Raw genomic sequence first — 22274 nt, 5'->3', positions numbered from 1 at the left:
CAAATAAGGAAACAAGGATGAAACATCACATGCACACCATAATAATAATTCCTAGCTGTTACCTAGCTTGTAATCTTGTAAGTCTGTCTTGATCACAACAAGGAAGCCTTCAGCACTAACCACAAGTTTACTTTATCCCTTTAAAAGCTTTCTGTCTTTCAGTAGAAGCATTTTGTGCCACTGTATCTTATTTTTAGGCTCTTTTATGGTTGCCGTTAATGTACAGAAACAAAACATTGTCTACAAAACATTCCAAGAAAGGGAATAATCTAGGAGTTTGGGGGTTTTTCCCCCTTTTTTAAATTAGGGACATTGATAAAGGCTGGCCTGATGTTCCTTACACAGCTTCTCAGATTGGTCTAAGTCTCAGAAGAAAGGTTCTTGTAGCAGAAGTAACTAACTGAAGGTCTTGCAGGAAATTTCCACACTTGAGCATCATCTTTGCTTGGCCACATGGCTGTTTAAGGTTGGTGCTATATCTTACCAGCTTCATGGGGAGATAAATGTTTCCATAGAGTGTACACAACTGTTTAGGATGGTAGGGAATTTCTACAATGAATTAACAGGGTTGTGTGAAGACCCAGCCAGGAGTGGTTTGACAGGCCTAAGAGCCCCTTTAGCATATACTTTCCTTTACAACAGTGCAAGTTGGTCAGCTTTTTAGTTACTTTTGATTGTGAGTATCCTAGTCTACTACTTGAACAAAAAATAAATGTGTGATGCTCACTTCAGATTTCAGCCTGATTTCAAATATAGCTATAAAATTCACTGACTTAATGTTATTAGTCAGGGAATTCCTTAGCCTGCGGGCACAGCTGACAGACACAAGCACCTGTCATCTCCAATCTGTTTGGGGGACCAGTTAATAAAGCAATATCCTTGGAAAGCAAGGGGCAATGTGAAATATAGGGTTATAAATATTTACCTACATCAAGTAAGGGTAGGAGTAAGGCTTTGCTGAATGTTATAAGATACAAAGTGTGAAGTCATGAATTCCGTTATTTATTCTCTTTACAGAGGCAGTCAATGTAGTGATGGAAAAATAAGAGAAATACATTGCTGACATATGTATTAGGAAATAGCCTAATAGCTGATGGGCCCATGGAGAAACAGGACCAGATTCTCCATTGATTGACAGTGTAACTGCTTGTGCTACCTTACCAGCAAATTCTGGTACTGAAGATGACACAAGCAGCTGAAGGGAGGAACACTGAGTGCAAAGATGATCCTCCAATGGTGTGGGGGCCTTTTTGTTGCTCCCGGTCTCTTCTACTAACATAACAGAGAAAAGAGCGTGTGGCCAAAGGGAAGGGGAAAGAGCAGGGTTTCAGTAAGCTCTGCCAGCTCAGCTCTGTTTTCATTCCTAGGGCCATTTGCAATCAGTAAAAGCTAGAGCAGCCCTTAGTCTGCTATAATATGGTGCAGGGCAACTAACACTCTGCAGAGTTATTGCAGGAGTGCATAAAGGTGAATTTTAAGCCACTTTTGTATGTGGTCCCCATTCATTTTGTTTCCTGAAGTCACATCCCAGCATTGGTACCGTACTGTATATCTCACCACTGCAATTTCTGTCTGGAACCAGAAATGCTGAAACACCAAAAGAGGCTCTCTGTGTGTTTCCAGCATGACCAGGAGTGGAAAGTAGTGGAAATCTCATCAGTGCTCCCATTCTTACAAGATTTGTAGCCTAATTTTGCATATTTGACAATTTTTTAAACTCTAAATTTTCTGTATTTCTCCAAATTGAATTGCTGAACCTGTTCAGATTTTTTTATTGTTGTTTAGCCATATCAAATTTAGGAGAGACATTATGGCCTAGTGGACAGCACACTGGTCTCGGACTTGGGAGACCTAGATTATAAGGCCTGCCTCTGTAGCTGAGTGGGCATAAGCAAGTCATTTCAATATTCTGTGCCTCAGTTTCTCCATTTACAAAACTGGATTGTACTGATGTTCTTTCAGATCTACTTATGACAACTACTATATTAATTATTATTAATAATCTTTTACAAAATGACACTGTGAACTCACCTGATAATTTCCTGTACTAATTACCCTTCATAAACAGTGCTTCTATATTCTGTTCAGCCATGTAAAACTTTGACATCTGATTCCCGGATGTGCCTCAGAATCCTCTGGACTAGTTCCTATAGCAACACAAGAGCTACAAAGATTCTGTTGTATAGAGACATTTGTTAGTACAAGGAAATGTGGAGAGCTGTGCATATGTTCATAATGAAACCTGACCCTCAGAGAAAATCTGCTTAAAGATTTGGCAACGCCTATGAACCTTTCAAGTAAGCCTGGGCCAAGTTGTGAATTAATATGAGCTGAATGCTAGGTGCCAAAGAGCAGTTTATGGTTTTGAGTGGAAACTATGCAAGATTGAATGGCTTTGCATGCTTGTACATTATTGATAGAGTTTCAGGTTTGTTTGAACTTGAAAACCCAAAGTGAAATTCTGGGGATTTGAACCTATATGGACAAATTGGCAAAATAAAACTACTGAATTTTGCAGTTACAGTTGGTGAACTTCATGGCACTGCAATAGGGAGGAAGCTGGCTAATTTTGGGAGGATTTCTCAAAGTGCTGAAATCATAAAATCAAAGAATACTAGAACTGGACGGGACCTTGAGATATCATCAAGTCCATTCCCATGTCCTCAAGGCAGGACCAAGCACCATCTTGATCATCCCTAACAGATGTCTATCTGACCTGTTCTTAAATATCTCCTATGATTGAGATTCCACAATCTCCCTATGCAATCTGTTTCAGTGCTTAACCACTCTGATGGGAAGTTTTTCCTAATGTCCAACCTAAACTTTCCTTGCTGCGATTTAAGCCCATTGCTTCTTGTCTTACCATTAGAGGTTAAGGAGAATAATTTTCATCCTCCTCCTTGTAACAGCCTTGTAGGTATTTGAAAGCTGCTATCATGTCCCTTCATTGCCTTCTCTTTTCCAAGCTAACCAAACCCAATTGTTTCAGTTCTCCCTCACAGGTTATGTTTTTAGACCTTGAATTATTTTTGTTGTTCTTTTCTGGGCGCTCTCCAATTTCTCCACTTCTTTCCTAAAATGTGGTGCATAGAACTTCACACAGTAATCCAATTGAGGCCCATTAATCAATGCAGAGTAGAGAAGAAGAATGAATTCTCGGGTCTTGCTCACAACACTCCCGTTAATACATCCCAGAATCATGTTTGCTTTTTTTGCAATGCTGTCCAACTGTTGACTCATATTTAGCTTGTGGTTGACTATGACCTCTAGATCCCTTTCTGCAGTACTCCTTCCTAGACAGAAGCATCAGGGGGTAGCAATCACTTCCCATTCCGTATGTGTGAAACTGATTGTTTCTTCCTAAGTGGAGTGCTTTGCATTTGTCCTTATTAAATTTCATCCTGTTTACCTCAAACCATTTCTCCAGTTTGTCCAGATAATTTTGATCTATGATACTATCCTCCAAAGCAGTTGCAATCCCTCCCAGTTTGGTATCATCTGCAAACTTAATAAGTGTGCTCTCTATGCTATTATCTAAATTGTTAATGAAGATATTAAACAGAACCAGTCCCAAAACTGATTCCTGCGGAATCCCACTTGTTTTGCCCTTGCAGCATGACCATGAACCATTGATAACGACTCTCTGAGAGCAATTATCCAACCAGTTATGCACCCATCTTATAGTAGCCCCATCTATGTTCTATATCTCTAATTTATTGATAATACATCCTCTTGGTTTCATACAGGTCTATCTCAAAAAGTAGAATGGAGATTTGAAAAGTGTACTCAGCTTTTGAACTGCTGATATGGAGCAAGTATCTTTGAAAGTGAATCTCCTATGCTGATGAGGAGAAATGTAGTTAGAACTGACCTTTGTCAAGTTGTGAGATACAACTCAAGCATTAACTATAATGATAATCAAGTATAATCAAGCCCTATGGTAGATGCTCATTGTCAACACACACTACTTCAGCAACAAGGTTGGCTCTAACATACAGAGAATGGTCAGCTACAAGGATGTGATGCTTTAGGGTTCAAACCATTCTGTGTCACCACCTATTCTGGATGCCTTAAATGCTCTGTTGCTCTAACTTAAACCCTGACACCAACAGTGTACCAGCATGTTGACTGTACTCTGTCTTCCACTTCCCAGTTTCTTTTTCAGGGACCCCAATACCCTTTTGTTTCTTATTTCCTCCAAATCATATTCCTATGTGAAAATCTGCTGAGGTTCCCAGAACTGTGCATTACTGTGTTGCCACACTCAGCCCCAGCAAGCTAAGGCACTATGTACACTGGACTTAAAAGCTCACAACACTGAATCTCAGAGCCCAGATAATTTGAGTGTAGGGCTAAAATAGCAATGTAGATGTTTAGGCAATTGTTGTGGCTACTCCAAAACTGATGCTTAATGAAGACAGAACAGTCAGTCTTGATGTAAATTATATCCATTAATTAAGATGCTCAGTTAACAAAGCTGCACTTTTCAAGCGACACTGAGTGATAAAGAAAGCTCTGATATTAAAATATGTAGACATACAACATACATGCCCAAAAATGTTGGGCCTTCAGTTACTCTGAATATTTATGCTGACTGGACAGATATGCCTCTAACTATCCTCTGTATGCACAAATAGCTGATTAGTATGAGCAATTGTGCATTTGTATCTGCAGTTTCATGACTGATATTTTCAAATAGCATTTTCAAAAGGCAATACCCATTATCAAAACACGTCAGACATAACACAATAGATCAGATGATGATTCTCTGAATGGTTTTATCATTTTCATTGTGGATTGTTCCTATGTGGATTACAACCTTCTTGCACATAAAACATGCAAATGTATCTGGTTTAATCAGAATAGTAATTGTCATAAGAGCAGTCTATACCTGTAAAAACAGGCAATGATAATCTCAAGCAGCAGTTCAGTAGCCTAACAGTGATGGAAAACTGCAGGAAAAGCAGAAGGCAGCAACATGAGGAACTTTCTGTAAATTAGTGAAAATCGCCAGGGAAGTTCACAAAAGAGTCAGCTAAGCTGAAAAAAAGCATATTAACCAAGAAGATACCACAAGGAGGAGCGGAAGCAGCACATGTGCCCACAGACAGCCACTGAAGAAACCACAGGCAGCAGAGAAGAAAGACCACCTGAAAGCTAAGCAGTGAGTAATGCAAACACCCACCACAAAGTTGACAAGCAAAGTACTGTAGAGGGCTGCCTGCCAAGAGCAAGCTAGCAATGTCCAGAAATAAAAGTTATATGGAATCTGAATTTGATATAACTGAACAAAACATGAAACCAATGAATATCACTCCAAACCTTTAAAAAAATAAAACTAGCAACTCATACTAACAAGTTACTTTAGTCAGCTTATAGGAAGAAACTGATCAAGTCCAGGTTGCTGCTGGATTTGGGGGCAACTTCTTTTGCTTACCAAGGGACCAGCCTCCTAAGCTGGGTAAGTGCTCTCAGCTGACAAACACTGCTACTATTTGTTTCTTCACCAGCCTCAATACAGGAAAAACCAGATCAAGGCAAATTTATGCACTAGGTAAAGAAGGAATTTGCCACTAAGGATGGGAGATCTGGTTCAGAGGAGAAAAATAAGTGGCCTGAAATTTGAACTCAAGTTTATCTTTAATAATGTTAATTTTCCAGTGCCTCTGCACTGCCTAGCTCTCTTGCCTGTACTAGAAGCAAGCAAGAAGTACTATACAACTCAGCCCAGTGTAGCAAACTCAACACATTTTGATAAGCATCTAACTTTTTCAAGCTTTCCAAATTCCAACTCTTTTGAGGTTTGCTTATTGCTGTTTGACGGCTGATGCGTTCCCCTGCCCCCCTTTGCTTACTCATGCAGCTTGGCAATTTACCTGGTCACCTGTGTGTGCTGGAAATCTCTGCATCCAGATCAAACATGAATATGTCAGTTATTTGGCTTGCAGAGCCTGTACTTTCTGAAGCAGTTAGGCTTGCAAGAGCCTTGATTTGGAAGAATTCACCTTGTGGTTCCCTAAATTCGTCAGCCATAACCGAATGTTGCCGTATTCTTTTCATTCTCTCATTGTTAAATAAATTGCTCAGAGTAAAATCCTGTGTAGGGCTGAAGCTGCTTAAAGCCCCACAGACCAATTTTTCTGCCCATATTCGGTTCAAGATGTAGGACTTGATGCATTAGCATGAAGGACTCACTGAAGTTCTGAAGCCACAATTGCCTCATTATAGACCCGTCTAATTGAGGCAAATGGCCAAATCATCACAGTAATGGGTGCATTTATCAGCCCAATTCCCACTCTCCTAGGCTGCTACTTCATCACTGCAAAACTCCGTTCTGTATGCAGAGTCTGCATAAATTCCCCAGATCCTGTCCACTGCCCCTGCACAGTAGAAACAAACCAGTTTCACTCCATTTGAAGACTCTGCTGCCACAGTGGGAAGGGTAGATATGCTCAATATAGCAAATACCCAGGGAAAAATAGCCATAAGGATAATGTATGGCATGGCTATAGTAATGGCATTGTCAGTACAACAGAATGACATTTCCTAGTCTGACTGATATAAATGGGATTGACTCCAATGACTTCAGTGGGGTGCTGCACAGATTGACACCAGCTGAGAACTGGTCCCTTTCTTGTAAATCTGTAATACTAAAAGTATGTACATTAGGCCAAACTATATGTGTGGAATGTTGCAGTAATGCAGCTGATGGCTGTTCATTTAAAATATGGACTGGGGCAGTGATGGGCAACCAAGGCTATTGAGTGGGCCACATGAGTGGCCCTCTTTTATCTTACTGAGCTGCAAAATTGAAATCGGGCATGTGCTCTATCCATGACCCCAAGCATATAATTAAATACATTTCACTTGATCATCCATCTTTATCATGCTTTTTCAACACAGGGTGATCCATTATTCGGGGCAAATTAAATTGCTGGCAAAAGTAATATAAAGAAGCAGAGGGAGCACCCAGCTCTCACAATGTTGTGTGTAATTAGTATGTACCCTCATGTGTGCCCTTGCTTTAAATGTATGTGTCAGTTCTCATTTTGCCAGGGGTTGCTTGACCCTCCCCTTCATTGTAGGCCCCACCCCTACTTTACCCCTTCTCTCAAACCCCTACCTGGCCTCTTCTCTGCCTCCTCCACTTAACGTGACTTGCCCCTTCTTTTGGTCCTTCCTCCCTCCCAGCATTTCCGGAGCATTATGAATCAGGTGTTTTGTGCCCTGCTTGTTCTACTCCCACTCCCTCCCAGAGCTTGAATGCTGCAAATCAGCTGATTTACAGTGCTCTGGAAGTTCTGAGCAGGTGGGAGAGGAGTAGGTAAGTGCAGGGCCCTCAGCGTGCGAGAGACGCAGTGGGAGAAGTGTAGGGATACATTTGGCCTGCAGGACACAGGTTGCTCACAATAATTCCATTTAAAAATAAGGAAGGCAGCAGCCTTCTTAGGTCTATTTTTGGGGAAAAACCATTGTAAAGAAAGGAGTTGTTACTGCTCTATATTCTGGTCTGTTCTCTGACTTTACATTATTAGTTGAGAGATCTTCTTAAAGCCCAGGTGTAATAGAGCTCATAGCAATAGCAGCCCAGTGACACAGAGCAGAGGTCTCAGGCAGTGCAAACAAAACCAGTTTGTGTTGGATGTATAAGGAGACCAATATAATGGGCCAGCCTTTCAGATATATGTGTGTTTGTGTGAGGATGGGCATGTACTGTGTGCTTCTGCTGAGAGCCAATCAATGACTGTACTGAAGTTGTTGGCTGACTTCAGCGACCTACTTCTTACTTTTCACCTTTCAGTGCAAGAAAAATCAGAGCTGCAAAAGCTCAATCTTTCCGGTGTCTTATTCAACAAAATAAAACCCAGAAACTAGTAAAACACCTTCAAATAATTGCCCCCTAAGGAAAGTCCCAACTCTAGAAATAACAAGATAAGAAACAGAAGTTAATATTGGTATTCCTTGTTCAGTGGAAAAGTGTGGAACTCTAGGCTATTGCAGAAACTGATGAGAAAAGTGGCAGGCATAGCAAGACACATACACACAAAAGTGGGGTTTAATGCTGGCATACTGCCACATGGTTGTGGGCATCCAACACCAGTAGGTAGCATTTTCAGTAACATGCATTCTCAAGGTGTATGCATGTGGGTCTTGATCTTATCTGGCTGAGTTGTGCTCAGTGTAAGGCCCAAGAGAGTGGGCAAAGCTGACATTGTTGCCTTTGCATAACTGTGATTTATAATGCTGCTGGAGGAAGGTTCTGTCCCTGGCATGATTCAGAGCAGAGTCAGGGCTTTTATAAATTCATTAATTGAAATGGTCCCAAAGGGCGGACTATGCTGATTGTGTGTCCCCTGAATATTCCTCAGATAGCTGTATCTGCTGGGTTTCTGGCTGCTCTGTGCTGCTGAAGCAGTGCAAGAAGCCAAGTGAGAGTGATCAGGAAGGCTATGAAGATCCATCCCATGTTGTACATGTGTAGTTGTTGTGGTAGATTCATAAGACCTGACGGGCACCTTATATTGAATAATCTTAGTAACAGGTACCCTATTTAATGTATGAGGTATATGTCCCAATAAAAAAACCCATAAAAAACAGGCTGTATAGTTTGAGTTCAGTATCACGTCCACATATAAAGTGACTCATCATACGTGCAGAAGAAGTGATGGCAGCAAGCCACTTGACACCTTTTGTCCTTCCTTACTTTCATGTTAACTACTTTTCTGCCACTGGTTGTAGCTTTGCTCTTCTGTTTCAGCAACCAGAAGTTGCACCAGCATGTCCCTTCTCCTCTGCCATGGCCACTGTCAGTAAGAAATAAGCGTCACCACAGCTGCAGTGTTAGTTCTAGTATCATCATGACATCTTCCATTCTAAGTTCGGGTAGTTTCAGCCTTACCCCCACACAGCACAGAACTAATTTGTGATATATGGAGGACAGTGGTTTTAGGCAACTTGTGATTTTTTGCACACAATATATAGAATGGTCTTTAGAACAGTGAGACCAGCCTTGTATTTATCAGAATTTTTCAAATTTCTAATAGAGATGACATTAGGTGCATGGCAGAACCTGAGTTGCATAAATGTCATGCTTTACCATTTTGTCTTTGATCCCCTGCTGGAGTAGTTGACTGATCTCACTGAACGGCTGCATTTTTTTTAAACCAGTTCACTTGCTACTTCCTTCCCCATCACCCTGTAGCTCTGGTAGTGTCATCAGCCTATCCTTTCCGTGGTCACTGCCTCCTCAGCAGAAACCATGTTCCCATATATCCCTAAACATATTGGAGTGAAAGTATGGAAGAAAATCTAGGCATCTGGCTAGAAGAACTTGGCTTTTGGAAAGTGACTTCATTGTCACTGAGAATGGTACCAGCTTGGGCAAATAACAAACATGGTAACAAAATCCATGTTTTGAGGAGTGCTTTTCAGAAAAAGCTGTAATGTTGTGGAAGATATTGTTGCCAATACATAGAACATTTGATGTGTGCATTTTTCTAATGTAATTTCAAAGCAAATAATCATCTACTACTGATATTTGACTTCTTGCTAAAATAGGCTTAGGTCAGTGTATTCTGGTACAGGTCTTGTCAGTCTTCCCAGCTGTTGGAACTCAGCAAGACCACCTGATTGCACAAAAGCAAAGTGAGTGCACTTCCATTTTCCAACAGTCAATAAGTGTAGTGAGGGTAATGCCTGAGATCCCTTTAGAGATATACATAACCACAGCGAGAGGAAGTAGCATCACTGTACCTTAGCAGTGTAGTTCTCAATGCTTACATGGGTCAGCTGACGCAGTGGAGGGGCAGAAGGGGGGGGGGGCGAAGGATGAGTCAAAGAAGGATCTGCCTTTCTCAGTTAGCAACAATTTTCTATTAAAAACTGAACTAAAAGTTTAGCAAATTAGGGATGAGATCATGGATTGATCATATTTTTAATAGGCAGTCCAGACTATTATATTACATGCACATACACACACACACTTCTATATCTGTATAGATGCTTATGCTTACACACACACACACACACACACACACACTTGTTTTTTTTAATAGGACCAGTTTCACAAAGCTGAAAATAAATGTGAGCCAATAAATTGAGTCAGAAAATTTTGAGTAATAACTGGGAGTCTTTTCAGAACACCTTGCTAGATGCGCCTAATTGAGGAAGAAGGCCATGATGGTTTAAAAACAACCTGGTTTAGAAGGGAAGTGAAGGCAGCTGTAAAAATTAATACAACAAATGGAATAAAGGAGAAGTTGATAGTAGTGAATGTGGTAGTTAATATCAGAAGTTAGGAATTGTAGAAAATAGATAAGGAAAGTCAAGAGGCCTGGATTAACTAATCTGTATGGGATGCATTTGCACGGGACCCCCATTTCAGGTTTAGTCTGGTAGCCCTAGATGAATGAGTGAGAGAGTTGTATTGCGAGCTGGCTCACAGGGTCATAGTGCCATTCTGTTTTCCATTTGCCATCAATAGTGTAGAAAGCAACTTGTCCACTGCAGCTGATATCAACACTACTATTGGCATCATTATGCCAGGCCTAAGGCAAGAGCCCAAAGGCAGAAGCAGGGCTAGGAATATTAGTCTCAGTACAACGTGGCTGGAGCTCAGGAAAAGTTGGGATTAGGATCAAGCTCTGGCTACATGTAGGGCACAATCCCTTTCCCCATTCCCATGGGGAGGGCAGCAGCTCACAGGCTTAGGCCCTCTCTGAAAGAAAAGGTAGGTAGTCCCCCATTTCTATAGTGTACAGGACCCCAAAAGTCTTTTAATCTGGCCCTGATAATCAAATGAGTTCTCTTCAAATGTCAGATCCATGAAGCTGATAAAGACAGACTGGTTTCAGTCAGTCTGTTACATGGGTGTGTACACATGCAGAAACTGTGTGCTCCCAGTCTTGTTTCATATTTAAAACTGCAAATGGTAGAAATTCCCAAGTATAACAAGCTTGATGAAAGCTCATTTACTACTTATAATCTCAATTACAAGTTTCATGCCTGTCGGGTACATTTCATATGTCTTGTCCTATTTTGTTTTTCCATAAGTCCTGAGGACAGAGAGAGACATTAAAACAATGCAAATTCAAATACCAGGAAGCCCTCCTGAATGAATCTTTTTTCGGAACTTATTAAACTTGTTCTCCCCTCCCTGCATTCATGTAATTTAATTCAGATGAGAAGCTAAGAGTCAGATTTCATTCCCAAAAGTTAAATGATATGATTTCTGTGCAGACAAAAGACACAGTTTTAACATTTTTTATGTTGGCTGCTCAACCTAAAGGTCAAAATTAGCAAGTTTTAAAGAACAGCCAAAGAGACAAACAGAAGAGGTCTTGTAAAAATCATTAATAAGAGCCACTGTTGAATTAGGGAGTAGCATGGAGAATTTCTTTTAAAACAGCATATTCATATCAAAGATGGAAGTAATGCAGTTTGTCTGAGACTGATGTTGGGGCAGAAATGTAAGGACCTAGTAACAGAACAAAAAACAATGGTTGTGAGAATAAAATAAGTGGTGAGCAGTTGCCAGCTTCTATTGTAAAGCAGTCCCTCAGTCTGTTTTCTCACTGTTGGGATGGCTGTGAAACTTTTTTGTGTGTCATCTTGGCTTCTCAACTGGATGAGTTAAACTAGATAATCATTTTTAATGACCCATTATCAGAGGCCTCAGGACATAATGTTATGCTTACTGTTAACTTCCAAGCCCATGCTTTACAATGCTACCTGCTCTTGTTATTCAGCGTATCATATCTCAATCACATGAACCATTGGCTGTTGGAGTGATAGGAGGCATCTGCTGTAGCGTGTAGAATCTTGTCATGATTCTGTGTTCTCAATCCAGGAATGCTTCATTTCACTGATGCTCTTTTCCCTTTGTTTTTTTCCCCAGGGTCTTTATGTCTTTGTGGTGTATTTCATCCTACACAACCAGCTTTGTTGCCCAGTGAAAGCAAGTTACACCGTAGATATGAATGGACATACAAGCCCAGGCTCTGCCTTTTTCACACATGGCAGTGGGATGCCCCCAGCAGGAGGAGAGATCAGCAAGTCTACTCAGAATCTTATCAGTGCTATGGAAGAGGTACCCGTTTTCTATACCTCATAATCATTATTATACATACTGCAAAGAGGCCAATTGTATAGCTGAATGGGAAAAGAGTGACATACATAGCTATGAATAACCTCGGGGCGGGGGCATTTTTTTGTTTTATGATTCAAGTTTGAATTGGGGAAAAGCGCAAACGTATATAACGATGATAACTTGTACAATAAATGTTGTTTTTAACATTAGAACTATGGATAACCCCCCTTCCCTTTTTTACATTGCTTGTTTTGCTCATTAGCTTTGTTATAGAGCTATGGATCATGTATATGAAAAGTAGGTCACGGCCAACATCATATACTTTTCAGGTTACTGTAATTCTCATGTAAATCCTCACCCTATTGAGGTCAATAGCAAAACTCCTGTTGACTTCAGTAGGGACAGGTTTTCACCTTTGATCTTTATGGATGTCACAGTTGGTTTTGTCAGATGTTGAGTTATATAAAACAAAAACAATTGAAATTCAACTTTTTGGGGGGATAGAAATTCTGTTTTCTGGCCAGATCTAGTTTTGGATTAGTTGGCAGATGGAATAAATGCTCCTCCAGCATTTTCAAAGACACATAATATTGTGAAGATAAATTATTTAAACAAATAAATAAGATTGTTGTGAAAAGGGTGTGAAAGAGTAGGGTGCCAATGAGGGGTATTATTCAGTGGAAAGGAAGAGGGTCTTAGATGGTGTGGAGTGGAAAGACAGGGTCTACTGAAGGATCACAGGAGAGTGGAAAAGTGAGGGCCAGCATTAGGATTTGTGGGGTCCTACATAGTACTATTAAACTGGTGTGCCCATGCCCAACAGCATCCTGGGGAGTATAATGTTTTAGAAATGTGATTTTATATTCTTTAGCAACACAATGAAATCTCATTAGAGGGGTAGCCGTGTTAGTCCATAACTTTAAAAGCGAGTAGTCCTGTGGCACTTTAGAGACTAACAAATGTATCGTGAGCTTTCATGAGCAAAAACCGCTTCATCAAATGAGATGAACTCTTGACACAAGCTCATCTCATCTGACGAAGTGGGTTTTGCTCATGAAAGCCAATGTTACTATATAGATATTTGTTAGTCTCTGAAGTGCCACAGGACTACTCATTGTTTTTATACTAATGAAATGTTTTTAAAACAAATTTTAAACTAAGGTCCTGTAGATGAACACAGTAAATTCAGAAACTGTCAGTATATACTCAGGGTTGGCAAATGCCTGTTAAATGGCTTCATTACCTCTGGAATAGCTCTTTCTCAGGTTCAGTGTTCTGCTACTAGGTCTGGTAGATTTTTTCACTTTTAAGCTAACTAGATCCTCTCCAAAGGAAGCAGAGCCACAGGGTAGGGAAAGAAAGAAGCAAGTAGGTGGACATTAAAACTCAGTCGTGCCCCAAATTTTCAGGTGCCTTACACAACTGTATATTCTGCACATGGGTAAGGTTGGCCCTGGGAAGAAGCAACCATGTTGATGTTCAAGGAAAGAACAAGCAGGAAGATTTTGAGTGAAATTTTAAAGTACTTCAATATGAGGTTCTCTGTACCTGAGGAAAATGTTCAGACAAAAGAAAAAGTTGGACAGTTTTTAAATCAGCTATCCTCTCCATAATGAACACAAAGCCAGCGTACTCGTAATCAACTATCATTTTAAAAGAAAAAGATTGAGCTAGACTTTCTACTGGAAGAGGCACAAAAAACCCTTTTGCTACTTGGGATGTAAAATCCCTATTAATCAGTTAACCAGTAAAACATTAGGTTAACCTAACCTAACCTAATCTCGGGTAGGGGACAACTCCACCCTAGCTGGAGCAACCCTCAAGCCCACGGGGCTCCTGTTCCTGGCACCTATCCCCAGAGTTTGGGCTGTGGCTGCCACTGGTTCCTGTCCCCAGTGCTGGGGTAGCCCTCTACACTCAGCAGGCTGTGGGTGGGGGGCCACTCTTGGGCATTGGTTAACGGTTACCTGGTAAGCATCACCCAGTAAGGGTGATGCTTACTGGGTAACTGGATAACTAATTACCCATTCGCATCTGGAGTTGCTACACCCCTGACCCTTCTGTAGTCGTGGGTTCAAACTATGGATGTTAAATATCGGTTAATTGAATAGTCGTGTAACTTCATGAATTCAACTATTCTATAGCAGCTAATGCGCTTCAGCCCCACTCCTAAGGAGTCCCCCCGCCACTCCGCACTGCTGCCTCTGTATCAGAGGCAGCAATACGGGTGCCAGACGGAAAATGGTCAGTGAAGGGAATCAGTTTAAAAACCAGCTCCCCTTGTGGATCAGCTGCCTGTTGCCCTGCACTGCTGCCTCTGATATAGTTCCCATGTGTGCCGGAACTGAGCTGGGCTGCCTGTCTGGCTCCTAATACACTGTAAATGCAGAGCTTCAGTGAGGCTAGGTCCTGAACCCGGCACAAGCAAGTACTGAGCCAGGCTGCTTGGCTGGTGTGCTAAAAAATGTACTAGTAGCGGATGGGGGTGGGGGAGGGAGAAATGTGTGTAGTCTATAGCATTAACCTATAAGCTTTTGCTTATCGGTTAATCAACTACACTATTACATCCTTAGTTCAAATCCATTCAGACAACTGGGGCAGAGAGTAGTTAAGAGTCCAAGTAGCCAGAACTATATATGTACTATAACTTTCATTATAACTGTAGTTTTGAGACTTTTTAACTTATTTAAGGTGCCAGGAGACTGGGAGAGCGCATCCTTGCATCCAGCTAGTCAAGCCAGTGCTACTTTTAAACAAACCCCACAAAATGGGAATGTCTTCAGTGCTTCTGGAGGATTTAGTAACAGCTCATTGGTGGCTGATGAGGAATCACAAGAGTTTGATGACTTAATATTTGCTTTAAAAACTGGTGAGTAGTGTTTTTTTTCTTTGTTTTTAGAAGTCTGTATGCTATGCTTTGTCCTCACAGAATAGCTTCCCCAGGAGTCACTATAAAAGGGCAGATCCAATTGCTACTAATACATTCTGAGTGCCAGTGCAAATGTAGAACCAAGTTTTTGTTTTGGTATGAATTGTTATTCTATGAACAAAACATAATGGGATATTATCATTAATAACAAAGGGAAATAGCCTACAAAACCATAATTTGAATCACAGTAAGCTTGTGTAAAACCTACAAAAACCAGGAAAGGCTGAAAATTTAACATTTTTCTCCAAGTACTTGAGGGATAAATCTACACAGCAAACAAAACAAAAACAAAACTCCCAGAAACAAACACACAAATATACACACAGGCTACGTCTATACTGCAGCCTTCTTCCGCAAAAGCTTATGCAAATGAAGCGTGGCGTAGAATATTGCCGTTCTTCATTTGCATAATTAATTAGCAGCTGTTTTCCCACAAGAGGCTTTTGCGCAAAAAGGAGCTGTGTAGACTTCTCCTTTTTGCACAAAAAAATCCTCTTGCACAAGAGCCGTTCTTCCTCATTTTTACAGTTTTTGCAGAAGAAAGCTGCAGTATAGACATAGCCACACAAAAACAAAAGCTAAAAACAAAAAGTCTTTATAGTAGGGTTGCCAGGTGTCTGATATTCACCCGGACAGTCCGGTATTTTCGCCTCCTATCTGGTAAAATAATTTGGAGAATACTGGACACGTAAAATGTCCGGTATTTTCTGATTTTTTTCCCTGGCCAGGAGGCGAAAATGCCAGGCACTTAACAACCCTACAAACACTCCCCGCCCCGAAACCCCCTACTCCGACTTCCAACACTCCCAGCCCCCTGACCCCAGCCCCCATGCTTACCTCGTTCCATAAGGCACAAAATGGCTGCTGACCAAGGGCTTCTCCTGGGTCTTAGTGCTATCCCCGCACTCACTCTTAAAGGGAAGTCTGTTTTGGAGGGTTTTTTTTTTTGCTCAACAACTTTGGTCTCTCTGACCCCCCCTCTTTTTTCCCCAGTGGTTTTTTTTTTTTGGAGGGGGTGGGGAGGAGTGTTCAGTATTTTTGTTTCAACCATCTGGCAACCCTACTTTAGAGGCAGCTGTCTTAGGTTTGCAAGGCTTGCACAATGAGGCTAAAAAAGCAGTGTAGACCCCCAGGCTCGGTCTGCAGCTTGGACTCTAGGATGCTCTCCCTTTACCGGGTATCAGCCATTCGGTTAAGTATATTTATACCATTTTATGACTCCCTCCAACTCCTATTAAAGAGTTTAGAGGGAGTGATTGAATGAATCCCATTAACTTCAATGGGAATTGGATTGACCCCTCAAATGTTAATCTTTAGATGATGTTCTCATTGAAATTCCTAGTACATGGTGTGGTACTCGATCTATATTGTGTGTTTATATAAACGTATTGTGTACTGTATCATGAGTAATCATTTTAAATATGAAAGAATACTATTAAAATATAATTCTGTATCTTGGATTCATGTCCTTTGTCTTTAATACACAGACATAGACAGAGTATATGTACAGTAAATTTAAACTGCCCTTTGAACATTTACATGTTTCCCATTTTTTAAAAAAGTAAACCCCAACAGTATGGTCCCTTCACTTTTGTCCTGTACATATGTAACACTAACCATTTAAAAGTCTTTATGTTCCCGTCTATACGTCAGAAACTCTTCGGCTGTGTCTACACTGGCCACTTATTCCGGAAATTCAGCCGCTTTTCCGGAATAACTTGCCAGCTGTCTACACTGGCCCCTTGAATTTCCGGAAAAGCACTGACGATCTAATTTAAAATCATCAGTGCTTTTCCAGAAAAACTATGCTGCTCCCGTTCGGGCAAAAGTTCTTTTCCAGAAAACTGTTCCGGAAAAGGGCCAATGTAGACAGCACAGATTTCTTTCCTGCAAAAAAGCCCGGATCGCGAAAATGACGATTGGGGCTTTTTTGCGGAAAAGCACGTCTACATTGGCACGGACGCTTTTCTGGAAAAAGTGCTTTTCGGGAAAAGCATCCTGCCAATGTAGACGCACTTTTTCCAGAAATACTTATAACGGAAAACTGTTCCGTTTTAAGCATTTCCGGAAAAGGATGCCAGTGTAGACATAGCCTTCATGTTTAATGTAGTGAAGCTTCCAAACACATGACTTTTAAACAGCCAATGTTACAGTAAATACTCACAAATGCACATTCTGTTGGTGCCACTTAATTTGTTATTTTTTATTAAACTATAGCAAGCCAGTCATTTTTCTGTGGAGAATTGTAGAATGATTCTAGAGGTTAGGCACAAAGCAACCAAACTAACACTAATGCTATACATTTCTCAATGGTATTGCAGTAGTATTTCTTTACTTTGCCCATTTTGCTGTTCATTTCCTGAACATGTACATTTTCACTGGATATTTTGTCACCCAGTCTACTAATAACTACTGAGGTATTTGGTTTTTGACCAAGACTGAGTGCCTGAAGTTAAATTCCTAAATCTATAATTAGACACCTAAATAAGTTGCCTGATTTTTCAAAAATACTAAGCACTGTGTTCCATTGTATTCAGGAATTTATTTTAAAAAATCATGGACTTTTTTTTGTTTTTTGTTTATTTTTCCTTCCATGTGCTTAAAAAAAAATTCATAGAAGATTGGTAATAAGTAGGGATCCCAGAAATCTGTTTACAATGGGAAAATATGGAATTTGCATTTTTCCAAAGAAACTTTAGTTTTAACATTTTGTGGAAAAAATAAAAACATAAAATAGAACCCCATTTATCTGAGCCTCTATTACACAGTTGCCTGAATCCCAGACATTGTCTGCCCTGGGCAGCTGGTGGTTCACTTAATATAAGAGATGGATATCAGAAGCTTGCATAAACAGGGTTTTATTGTATACAGGCAGTCCCCGGGTTACATGAATCCGACTTACATCGGATCCCTACTTACAAACGGGGTGAGGCAACCCCGCACTAGCTACTTCCCCCCAGCAGACCAGGGAGACACGAAGCTAGCGCCCCCTGCCCCCCCCCCCCGCCCCCCCAGCAGACCAGGGAGACGCAGAGCAGCTTTTCTCAGCAGACACCTCAGCTTGAGAACAAAGGACTGAGGGAAGTAAGGTGTGGGAGAATAAAACTGAGCTCTGTAGAAATGTGTGGCTAGAGTTTCCCCTACAATATGTACCAGTTCCGACTTACATACAAATTCAACTTAAGAACAAACCTACAGTCCCTATCTTGTACGTAATCCGGGGACTGCCTGTATAACATTGTGTTCAAGTGATGCCTATGTATATTGTGGCTAGAGAAATTAAAGTTAAATGTTTCATTTTAATCATGGAAAATTGGGGATTTTATGTGTTATTTTCATTGCAGGATTCCTGGTAATAAGATATGGAAGCTTTCATAAATACGGATTAAATACTGTACATGCTTACTACCAATAGTGATAATTGTCTTGCATTTTGCTTCAACTACCCCAGACTAACACGGCTACATTTCTATCACTGTCTTGCACAGTTACCTTGATTTCAGTGGGTCCTTTCACAATAGTAATCATAATTTTCAGTAGTAAAGAATGTACAGAAGTGGGTCTTAAAATATGAGAACAAAGGGCTGCTTATTAACAGTAAAAATAGTTTGCCTTAATTCAGCACAATTTTATTTTATATGAGAGTTGAGTCTCAGCCAAAACCTTGGTTATGAACAGCTCCAGGCTCTAGGAAAACTCCACTAATGGAGACCATAAATGTGTGGCTCTGGTCCATCACACAATACATGGCAGAGTTAAATAATACAGTTAAAACAGGGGTGATCAATAATTTGGAGGGGGGGAGCAATTCTAACAATTTGGTAAGTGATCAAGGGCTGCACTCTTCCATGATATTCTCCTTGCCTATTATACCCACACACACACAAACACCGCTCAAAGTGGCTGGCTGGTGTGGGGGACATAATGCATTTCTGCATACCGTGGGCCTCTTGAGGGAGACATGGCACAACCCAGGCAGCTCCTTTTGGCTGGTTTTCAGCCAGTGGGGGCTGTGAGAATGTGCTGGGGATGGGAGCAATGCACAAAGACACCAACCAAAAGGGTACATGGTGCTGCTTTTAGCAGTGTACAGGGGCTCGGCAGGTGCAGCCTGCAAGCTGTATTTTGCCTACCTCTGAATTAAAAGATGCAGGAAGAGGAGAAAAGCTACATTTTCCAATGAGACTTTTAAAAAATGGAGACTAAAGAGGTACAAGAAGGGTGATTTGGATGTCAGATCCTGTAGAGGGGAAGGTTCTGGCACTGACCATGATCAGATTGCATGCCAGGACAGAAGGTGACAATGCTAGAGGACCACAGAGATTATAGAAGGGAATAGAAAGAACAGAGTTCTTGAGCTAGTCTGAAATCAGATGATGAAAGTCCTTTAAAAATAGGAAGGGTAATTTTGAGCAGGATCCTGAAAGGAGTAGGGAACTAGTTTTGAGGTCTGAGAATGAAAGTGGTGTGATCTGTGTATATATGTGAAGAGGAAGCAGCTCCTCATACATGCTGGAAAGTTCCGACCTGGGAGACATACCAGAGAGGAATGAATTACCATAGCCAGTGCAAGAAGAGATAATGATAGGAATGGAGATTTCAACAGAGGTAATATTGTACATCAAGATACAGAAGCATTGTCTGGCAAATTTGCAGACATACAAACGATAGAGAGGAAGAAAACTTTCAGCAACAAGGATGGTGGCAAGGTTACAGACAATGGAGGCAAAACACATAATAGAGGAGAATAGTTATATTGATATTATAAAGAAAAACATTTCTATTTGATTCCTGTTAAATACTATCAAACAACCTTTTTGCAAACTCGAGACAAAGACATGAGATTGCATGCACATGGTGTTCGTCCTGCTCTTGTACTGTACAGAGCATTTTTGGTAATCCCTTTAGAAAAAGGTTGAGGAATATTAACAAGGTAGGAAAGCTTGCACTACTGCTGCCTTTGTTTTACTTGTTCTAAGGGTAAATAGAAGACTTCATTCCCCAAGATTGTCAGCCTAAAACCTTATACAGGTAGTCATAGTCATGCTGGAAATAATTCTCAGATTCTGCAAGGCTGCCCAGCATGAGAAGATAAAGATAAATATATCTTTACGATATATCTGCACTTCTCTAATCCTGGATTTCCCTTCATGCCTGAGTAATTTAGAGCAGCCTGAGGGTTTCTCTAATTTAGGCTAGCTGCTAATTACCTCAGGGATTGTTCGTCAGCCAGGAATTGGTGAACATAAGAAAACCTAGCTGTGACCTCTTGCCATCAGCCATGCCCCCTTGTATTGGAAGGAATAGTACAGGAGCCACTGTGGTGAGTTTACATCACCCAAGGGTTCCACTTAAGAGAATTCTCAAGTGATCAGTTAAGCTGGCTCCAATGCAGATTTGTGCAAGGGAATGAGAGAATTGAGTTTCAATACAATACAGTATCATCGAGTTTGCATAACTCCATGAACTTCAGATCTGTGCGAAGGATTAAGGAAAGATTACTCTAAGAAAAATAATATGAAAAAATGGTACTGCCTGTTGATGTATGCCTAAACCTTGTTTGTTTCCTGCTAGTAATTAGGTTGGTTTAAATGGTATGTTTTGTTTTATTTCGTTTGTGGTTTTTATAATAAATCAAAGGATTACACTTCCATGGGATAATGATAATTATTCCATAACTAATTATTGCTAAGTATATTAATTATCTAATAATACCCTTTCATTTTGGGCTAGATCACATTTTGCTTATGATTCCTTTTTTAGTGCTTAACGACTGAACATTTAGTGTTCAAGCTCATCTTGACAGTTTAATGAGCCCCTCCTCTTTCAGACTGATTCACTCTAATACATGGGGTTAGTGTAATTGAATTATAAAACCGTTTTAATGTGACTCCAGTTTAAGTGCAGATATGTTTCAGTCCTCCTATCTTGAAAGCAGCAGACTGCTGGATATCGGCATATTGTGTAAGGGTGGAGAGTAGTCAAAAAAGGATGGGATGAAGGAAAAACGGGTGTAGTCTGGCTCCAAGCAGTACATTATTCATAAATTGTTCTCCTTAGGCATAACTTTTAATGTTAGAACTGCATACTAGCCTTACTGACTTCTCAATTCCAGCCATATTCCCACCAATCACAAACACTCCTGCCTCTGCCTTTTAGTGATATGCAACTGAAGTCACTCCCTCTGGGCCTGATGCAGGTTCAATGCATAAAAGTCTCTACAACAGGCCTCATGTTTTGCTCCTTCTTCCTTCTCTTGCTTATTGTATTTATAAGTTGTTTGGAGAAGCAGGTCTCTTTATAGGGGTCATTCAGATGTAAGGGCAGACAACCCTTGGCTCATAAGCACTACCACAGCACAGCTAAGATTATCAAGTGGCTAGAGAACCAAGATAGGCAGTTTTATGACTCATGTTTGCAATGCTTAATGCAGTTTTGTTCGCTGCCAGTCTGAATTTGGCCCTTGTGCATTAACAATAACAAAAACTCCAAAATCAAAAAGTAAATCTATATTGAAATACAACAGATAATGCCACATAAGCTTCCCACAAGAATTTATGGAGTATAGTATAGAAATGGATCAATATTTTCAAAAACGATTGATAAGTGATGGCAGCCAAAATTAGTGTGTTCAACTTGAGACTTGGGTTGGGATCTCAAAACTAGAAGAAGTCATTTTTGAAAGAATTGGCTGAAATGTTCAGTTGTTTCACATTCCTGAAAGATGCTGGGATAGACTCCAGCTACGTCTAAACTGCAAGCCTCTTTTGAAAGAGGCTTTTTCAAAAGATACTTTCGAAAAAGCCTCCTTTGAAAAAGAGCATCTAGACTACAACCAGTACTTTTGAAAAAGCAAGCCGCTTTTTTGAAAGAGAGCACTCAGGCAGTCTGGATGCTCTCTTTAAAAAAAGCAGTTTGCATTACGTAGTGCCTTTTTTCAAAAGAGCACTTTCGGAAAAAGGTGTTCTTCCTCGTAAAACAAGGTTTTCCGTGGTCGAAAAAGCTGCCACGTTCTTTCAATTTATTTTTGAAAGAATGCAGCAGCAGTCTAGACTAAGGGGAAGTTTTTTCGAAAAAAAGCCACTGTAGTCTAGACACACCCTCTTTGTGAAACTACAGCCATTGCACCTGCAGTGGCAATGTTAGCTTCCCCAGCTTGTCTTACCAGTGCACCTCATATCCCATTTGAAAGGAAAAAGTCAAAAGGTGAGAAAAGGGGGAGAAGGTATTCTCCCTGCCCATTCAGTTAGCTTTGCT

General features: G+C 40.6%; 1 protein-coding gene across 1 annotated transcript in view; it reads left to right on the top strand.

Annotated features, from left to right (window-relative positions):
* ADGRV1 (adhesion G protein-coupled receptor V1) overlaps positions 1–22274 on the top strand; it is a 393877-nt gene that overhangs the window by 367923 nt on the left and 3680 nt on the right. The window contains exons 89-90 of the mRNA XM_089779321.1: positions 11897–12088; positions 14780–14957. Coding sequence (XP_089635447.1) covers positions 11897–12088; positions 14780–14957 — 370 coding nt within the window. The remainder of the gene's footprint in view (positions 1–11896; positions 12089–14779; positions 14958–22274) is intronic.

The sequence above is a fragment of the Pelodiscus sinensis genome, chromosome 6 (assembly GCF_052426305.1).
Source record: "Pelodiscus sinensis isolate ZL-2025 chromosome 6, ASM5242630v1, whole genome shotgun sequence".
Classification (NCBI taxonomy): domain Eukaryota; kingdom Metazoa; phylum Chordata; order Testudines; family Trionychidae; genus Pelodiscus; species Pelodiscus sinensis.
The sequence above is the reverse complement of the archived record's forward strand: the minus strand, read 5'-3'. Positions and strand labels throughout refer to the sequence as shown.